This window comes from Rhinopithecus bieti, unplaced genomic scaffold (assembly GCF_001698545.2).
Source record: "Rhinopithecus bieti isolate Rb0 unplaced genomic scaffold, ASM169854v2 scaffold_3062, whole genome shotgun sequence".
Lineage (NCBI taxonomy): Eukaryota > Metazoa > Chordata > Mammalia > Primates > Cercopithecidae > Rhinopithecus > Rhinopithecus bieti.
The window spans coordinates 1,944,402-1,952,409 of NW_016804432.1; the positions used below are offsets into that span (position 1 = coordinate 1,944,402).

Below are 8,008 nucleotides of genomic sequence, written 5' to 3' on the forward strand. Positions count from 1 at the left end.
AAAAAAAAAAAAAAAAAAAAAAAAAGTTTATGTCTGATATATGAGAAATTTTCTTACTTGAGGGACAAAGGAATGTTCTATAGCTATAATTCCTAATTAAAAATTACAAATCGAAAAGTATTAAGCATTTTATAATTACTCATATTTGGAGGATGTATTTAAATTCACTTTGTGTGTCCACTTGGCAGATTTGTTTTCTATTGAAAATCACTCTGAGGCCAGGCGCGGTGGCTCAAGCCTGTAATCCCAGCACTTTAGGAGGCCGCGGTAGGTGGATCGCTTGAGGCCGGGAGTTCGAGACTAGTCTGGCCAACATGGTGAAACCCTGTCTCTACTAAAAGTACAAAAATTAGCCAGGCATGGTGGCACACATCTGCAGTGCTAGCTACTTAGGAGAGACATGAGAATTACTTGAACCCAGGAGGCAGATGTTGCAATGAGTCCAGATCGTGTCAATGCACTCCAGTCTGAGTGACAAAGTGAGACCCTGTCTCAAAAAAGAAGAAAGGGAAAGGAAGGGAATGGAAGGGAGAGAAAATTACCCTAAATACATTTTTAAGACTATAAATATTTTGAAGTGTTCAGATGCTTTGATTTATTTATGACTTACTTTGTTTTCTCATTTTAAGGAAATCACCTATTTCTTTTGTTGAACTACAGCTCAAAGAGTCATTCAAAGATGTCAAAAGAAATTCAATAATTTGAAGTTTAATTACACTAAGAAAATGAAAATATCGGAATCTGAAGGTGCTTAAATATCAAATTCAACAAGTTGATATGTATGCTGAAAAAATGCAGGTAACAAGAAAATATGGTTTGTATATGTGTGTGTGTGTATGTGTGTACTACACAATTATTGCAAAATTGTTTTGCATTTCAAATCTAGATACCTAACTCTGGCTTTTTGTAGCATTGGGACTCAGGGTATTTTTCCATTTTTATAACAATTTTATCCTTCATATAAAAATACATAATAAATTGATTTATCTCTTGAGGCGGATCCAGAATGGTTTCTGCCAAACCTACCCAGCTTGTCTACTTCCATTCTTCTCCCCAACACATACACACACATGCATGGACACATGCACACGCCCTCTACACTCCTCCTCCTTTTCTTGCATCCATCTATGTCATTAGTTTTGCTGGTCCTATAGCCTCTTATTCCTACCCTGATTATCACATGTACTGGCTAGATTATTTAAATGCCTTTTCCAGGAGACAGTGAGCTTATTGAGGACAACTATTTGATTTAATTATCATTGTCTTTAAAAAATATCATATTACTAGTCTCAAAATCTGGAATAAACCTGTATACATCTTCTATTTATTTGCTGAATGCTAAATCAATAGAATTTGGGGAAAACCCATTCTTTCCATAATATATTTGTAATAATTATTATTTTAATAGATTGGAGGAAGCTGCAAAAGCTTTTCTAGTTTTACTCTCAGTATTTAATCACTAGCATCATAAATACAAATTGAATGTTATTTTAAAACTTCTTGTTTTCACACAGGCTTTGAAAAGGAAAATGGAAAAGTTAGTAATAAAACCTCTGATTCTTTCTTAAATTATCCAAGTGATAAAGTTAATGTCCTTTTGGAAGTCGTGAAGGATTTGCAAAAACATGTGGATGACTTTGACAAAGTTGTGACAGATTACAAGAAGAATTTGGACCTGACTGAGCATCTCCAGGAGGTGATAGAAGAGGTATCTTCTTTTTGCAGTGGCATCCATGTTGCAATGTTGTTTTCAAAAATTATTTTGCAACTTTAAAGCAATGTCACATTAGTTGTTATTGTCGTTATATACATGTATCATGCTCCGTTCCGTGATTGTTTTTCTTAGGATAATTCTTTAAAATAGAATTGCTGGACTTAAGGGGATGAATGTTATAAGGTCTTTGATTTTATTCGTCAATTTATCTTGAGAAAGGTGTTTACTAATTTACCGGCAATGTATGAGAGTTCCTGTTTCTCCATAACCTCATCAATTGAAGATGTTTAATTATCATGAAATTATGCTGAATATCTGTTTAAAATGCTCAGAGTGGCTTATTTATTTCACAGAACTTGAAAATATTTATTTTAAAGATTGATACTGTGATTTTTCAGTTAAAAAAATTGTTATTGGTGTTTTCTTTTATTACTGTCAAGAGGATAAAAGGTAGAGTATACATAAAATATATGAAATCTAACAAGTTAAAGTTATTGTTTGAACACTTTGTATTGAAGAAATTCTGCACTTGAAGTTCTTGAGTGTTCTTTGTTGCCCATTATTGTTTGAGATACAGAACGTCTTTACCACTAATGCAGTTGAGTTTTTAGATTTAACACCAGATTAAAGAGAATCAAAATGATCAGTCTTCTACATATGATGTATAGGTTTGTTGTGTCTTTGTGGCACTATTTAAAACCAACTCCTAACAGAGTCGTGTGTTCCTATCTCTCACCCTTCATAAGTGCTTTGGGTCTGGGTAAGACATTCCTTCCATCACAGTTATTTAGTTTTAATGAGAAACTGTCTCATTCTCCACTGTGGTTGGAAAATATAACTATTTTCTATTAAGAAAAGGTGAAATGCTATTTGTTGGATGATATTTTCCCATTCATAAACTAAACCTTATTCTTCAATGAGAATTTATTTCTTAGAGTGTTCATCAGGCAATACTTTAGCAATGTATTTTAATGATATCAATTCATTATGCTGGATTGGGAACATTTGACCTTTTTCTTGCCAGTTAGCATGTATTTGGATTCTTTTTAGTGCCAGATGCTTTTATCCTGCCTGTTCTTGTAAGTCTGCAACATTCCTCTTAGGAATTATATTTTAGGCAAACCTAAGAAGGCAGGAGAATCAAATATAGTTTCATATTTTTACTTTCTTATAGTTTTATTTACATGTATTTTCATATTTGTACTTATTTCTGCCACTAACATTTAACTGCAAAAGAATATGATCATGTTTTAATATTTTCTTTATTATGACTTAGAAAGTTCAAGCCAATGTGAACATAAAGTTGAGGGAATTAAAATTTGATACTCCACTGGTCAAAATTAAGAACTTTAGAAGGACCATATTTCTTTCATCTGTGCTTTATCCTATTTAAATTTAGTGTCACTTTTGGTATGAAGATGCAAGTGCCACAGTTGTAAGAGTGGGAAAATATTCCACAGAATGCAAGACAAAGGAAGCTGTGAAAATTCTCCACCAGCAGTTCAATAAGTTTATTGCACCCTCAGTGCCGCAGCAAGAAGAAAGAATTCAGGAGGCCACTGACCTTGCTCAGCGCTTATATGGTGAGATCTCTTTTAAGATATCCAGTGATTGGCCATTGAACAAATCTATACTGAGCCTAATCCAGTAGAAAGCAAGAGCGTGGCAAGTCCTCAAGGTCCTCAGTATACCAACCTATTCAGGGAAAATGTTCAAGATAAGAACCCACAGCCAGGGAAAGCAAACAGGGAACAGAGGAAGGAATTTCTGGAGCAGATGAAGCCTGCAGATTTTTAACTACTTTGTGTAAGCCTTCCTTCTCTATTCTCTTTTCTCCTCCGTCCTTGTTGTTCATCTCTAGGGTAATGACACCAGAACAATACTCAGCTTATATAAACAACAACAACAACAACAAAAACCCCATCTAATTTCCACTAGAGTGATTCCTCGAAAAACATAGAAAACTTCAGTAATACTTTAACTAGACATAAAGCTAAGACGGAAGTCTCCAGCCCTCTCATTTCAACGAGGCTTTTGGTTCACGAATTTGAGAAAGACCTGGAAAATTCTCCTGTCTTCCTCTCACTTGTGGAATAAATGGGAGAACTCAAATTGCCATTTTACAAGTTCTGCTTTCCTCTCTTCCATGACTAGAAAAGATAATGTCATGTCAGCCTGGGAGATCTTTCCTCCTAAAAGAGGCCCCCATTTAAGAAGTCCATGGAGGGTGATAGTTCTTGAGGGCTCTGAGGAATAAGTTCCATGAATTCCCTGGTATCAGTCCTACGAGACCCAGAGTAATTCCCAGTGACCAGGCAAATGCAGCCCAGAAAGAAGACACAGCAGTTGGTACAAAATGCTTAATTTGGCTGCCCATGGCTGCTGCCAGATATTTTCTCTTATATAACATGAAACACTATCCATGGAGAGCCATAAATTTTGAAATTTTGTAGTATACTACTTAAATTGTTGAGAATGAATTATTCATGATATTCCAGAAGAAAAGGGTAGAAACATAAAAATAATAAAATACGGATTGAAAAATTAATGGAAACTAAGGTGACATCTTCTTGCTGGAGTTACTGTGTAAGTGCACTAAAAATTTTGGAGACACTCTGCTCCCATAGCCTGGTATATATTTCCTCCACGACTGAACTTTTTACATTGTAGTATAAACACCTATTTGTCTTCTCTACTGCCCATAAACTTGAGGAAAGTATATTTTATTTTTCACTGTATTTGTGCCTGGATCAATGCCTATTCAATCTAAAAGCATGATAAGTACTGACAAAGCCCCTAAAAAGTTAAATTCCCTTCTTGACATGGAAGATCCTGCCTCTGGCTTTGTTTGTATCCCTGGCCCTTATCACCAACTGACATTTTATATAGGTATTTGTCTGTTGCCTGGCTTTCCTTACCAGAGTGTAAGCTGTATTCGAGGAGGGATTTTTGCCTGCTAGTTCACTGTCTCATGGCACATACCAACAGCTTAACAAATATTTGATGAATAAATGAATCACTGAATGAATAAATGAATGACATGAGTCTCCATCTGTTTGGTATGGAAGCTATACATTTTTTAAAATTAGTGCATCAAGGGAAGTACTTTAAGATTATATCAACTCTTGCAAGCTGTTCAAGCACTACTGAACTCAGAATTTTCATGCAAAAAAATTATCTCAAACTTTTGCCTACCTGTTATCTACTAAGAGCTGTGGCTGTTATAAAGACAAGTAAGACCTGGTTCCTGCATTCAAGAGACCACAGTCTAGGCCTTGAAGTCATGGTATGGTAAATGGATTGAGAAGGTCATAAAATGTTCGTGTTCGTTTTCTAGGGCTGCCGTAACAAAATACCACTGACTGGGTGGCTTAAACAGAAACTTATTTTCTCACACTTCTGGAGTCTGGAAGTCCAAGATGAAGATGCCAGCAGGGTTGGTTTCATGTCAGGCCACTCTGCTTGGCTTGCAGATGGCTGATCTCTTGTTGCCTCTTCACATGGTCATCCCTCTGCAAACACACGCCCCTGGTGTCTCTCCCTCTTCTTGTAAGGGCACCAGTCATATTGGATTAGTGCCCCATCCCAATGGCCTCATTTTAATTTAACCACCTCTTTAAAGATCTTATCTCCAAATACAATTACGTTCTGAGGTACTGGGAATTGAGACTTCAACATACGAACTTGGCAGGATGGGGGACATAGTTCAGCCCATAACAATGTGTGACACAATCTTGGCCTAGGGTGTGGAGTCAGATAGTCCTGGGTTCAAATCCCTGTTCCTCCATTTATTGTATTGGTCACCTAAAGAAGTTCTTTTTTTTTTTTTTGAGACAAAATCTTGCTTTGTCACCCAGGCTGGGTGACAGGCAGCAGCATGATCTCGGTTCACTGAAACCTACACCTCCCAGGTTCAAGTGATTTTCCTGCCTCAGCATCCCGAGTAGCTGAGATTACAGGCATGCGCCACCATGCCAGGTTAATTTTTGTATTTTTAGTAGAGATGGGGTTTCACCATGTTGGTCAGGCTGGTCTCGAACTCCTGACCTCAAGTGGTCTGACCACCTTGGTCTCCCAAAGTGCTCAGATTACAGGCACGACCCACTGTGCCCAGGCAAGAAGTTCTTTTGAGCATCGCATTCCTCATTTGTAAAATGTGGATAGTAGTAGAGTCTATCCAAGGATTACATTGAGCAATGGTTATACAGTGCTTAGGCACAGGCAAATAATAAGCATGTGCTACATGATAGCTATTTTTATTACAATATATATGGAAAAGCCCAGTTGGAAAAGATTAAGAATATCTTCACAGAAATGTTGGCATTTCAGGTGGACCTTAAAGAGTAGGTTATATTTGGACAGCAGAAATAGAGAGTGGAGGGACAGTAGTCCTGGTAGAGGAAGGAATACTCAGCTGCTGTGGGGATCTTCAGGAGGAGTTGCTGGTTCCGTTTGGCTGGAGATAAAATACAGGAGAGAACTAGAGTGACATACATTTGGGAGAGGCAGATTGAAACCATGTTATGGAAGGGCCTTGAATGCCATCCTGAGGAATTTATTCTTCTGTAAGCAGAGAGGAACCACTGGATTTTCTGAACAGGAAAAACTGAGGAGAATTGAGCTTTGAGACTATTCATGTAGCAACATTATTTAGGTTATGTGAAAGTGGCATGGTACAGCAAATGTAATCATTTTCCTAGAATATCTAGCTTTTAGAAACATGTCTTTATTCATTTATTTATCTGTTCAGCAAATATTTATTAAGAACTTACAATTTATCAGCCCTTACACTGGACAGGGAGATGAATTTATACCTGGACTTTTTTTCTTGCTAAAAATTTGACCTTTAAAATTAGTTTCATCCTTCTTCCCAGGTTTGGAAGAAGGACAGAAATATATTGAGAAAATAGTGACAAAACACAACGAGGTTCTTGAATCTGTGACTGAATTATGTGAGTCCCTCACAGAGCTTGAAGAAAAACTGAAGGTAATTTCTTCTTCCTAGAATATGTATTTTCAAGCAAAATAAATAAAAATGTGTTAATCAAATGTCTTCTGGTGCAAAGACGTTTTAATAGAATTTGTCAAGGGATGTAATGTGCACATTTGTTTCACAGCTTTCTAACATAATTATCTGGGTGTTTCTGATAATTAATTCTATTTCTTTCCCATCACTGCAGAGAAAAATATTGCTGGGAATGAGGGCTAAACACAATTAAGGTGTCTGGTTTACATTTTCATGGATCATATCCTAAAAAATGTGTCCCATTAAGACTCTGCCAGTAAACTTTGTATTAAGTAGCCTATGGTTTTGTTTCATAATTAAGTAGCCTATGGTTTTGTTCATAAATAATAGATGCCAGGGTGTTTTTTTTTTTTTTTCCTCTCCAAATTGTGGCACCAGAGAAAATAAAAGTAATCTTCAGGTATTCATTGAACACTTTTTTTCATGGAAATAGTAAACTAATCATGATCACTTTTCACAGAATACCAATTTGATGGTAACAAATATAGAGAATATGTTTATGTCTAAGCAAAACCAGTTAAAGTGAAATACATATGTTTCTCTGTCAGTGTCATGTCAAAAGCTGGTTTGATTAATGCTGTTTTCATAGCTGGCTGAAAGAACTGGTTGTTGAGGATGGGCAGAATAGCAAGGTCATTAAGATCAAAGGCTGTAAAGCAAAGCACAGTTGCCTTGAAATACCAACTCCCTAAATAATTGAATTTGTGACCTTGGGTACATTATTTAATCTCCCTGAGTCTCTGTTTCCTGATCTATAAAGTGGATCCCAGGGTAGCCCTGACAATTGACTGTGAAGATACTCAAGATTATTGTTGGGATAATTGTGATTGAGGCCTAGTGGTGGTCTTGCAGTTCAGAGCAGAATTATATTTATTTCTAGCAGCCACTTTTTTTGGTAGGAATTTCTATGTCATAAATTTATGTGCCTCTTCCATTCAAATAGTTTGTGAGGCTTTTAATTCAGTGGGTGCCCAACTAACTTATCTTTATCCTTTGGTTAAGAATCTAGATTTTCTTGGTCTGCAGTCCAATGCTCTAACCCTGAGCTATAAGGAAACAACAGGTGTTGGAGAGGATGTGGAGAAATAGGAACGCTTTTACACTGTTGGTGGGATTGTAAACTAGTTCAACCATTATGGAAAACAGTATGGCAATTCCTCAAGGATCTAGAACTAGATGTACCATATGACCCAGCCATCCCACTACTGGGTATATACCCAAAGGATTATAAATTATTCTACTACAAAGACACATGTTTATGTATGTTT

The 8,008-nt window shown here is 36.5% G+C and overlaps 1 protein-coding gene across 1 annotated transcript in view; it reads left to right on the forward strand.

Annotated features, from left to right (window-relative positions):
• The window catches only part of CCDC141 (coiled-coil domain containing 141), a 215,293-nt gene that overhangs the window by 190,514 nt on the left and 16,771 nt on the right, over positions 1 to 8,008 (forward strand). Inside the window, 7 exon segments of the mRNA XM_017868275.1 lie at positions 661 to 682; positions 685 to 727; positions 729 to 798; positions 1,515 to 1,536; positions 1,539 to 1,708; positions 3,114 to 3,297; positions 6,589 to 6,701. Of these exon segments, the coding sequence (XP_017723764.1) occupies positions 661 to 682; positions 685 to 727; positions 729 to 798; positions 1,515 to 1,536; positions 1,539 to 1,708; positions 3,114 to 3,297; positions 6,589 to 6,701 (624 nt within the window).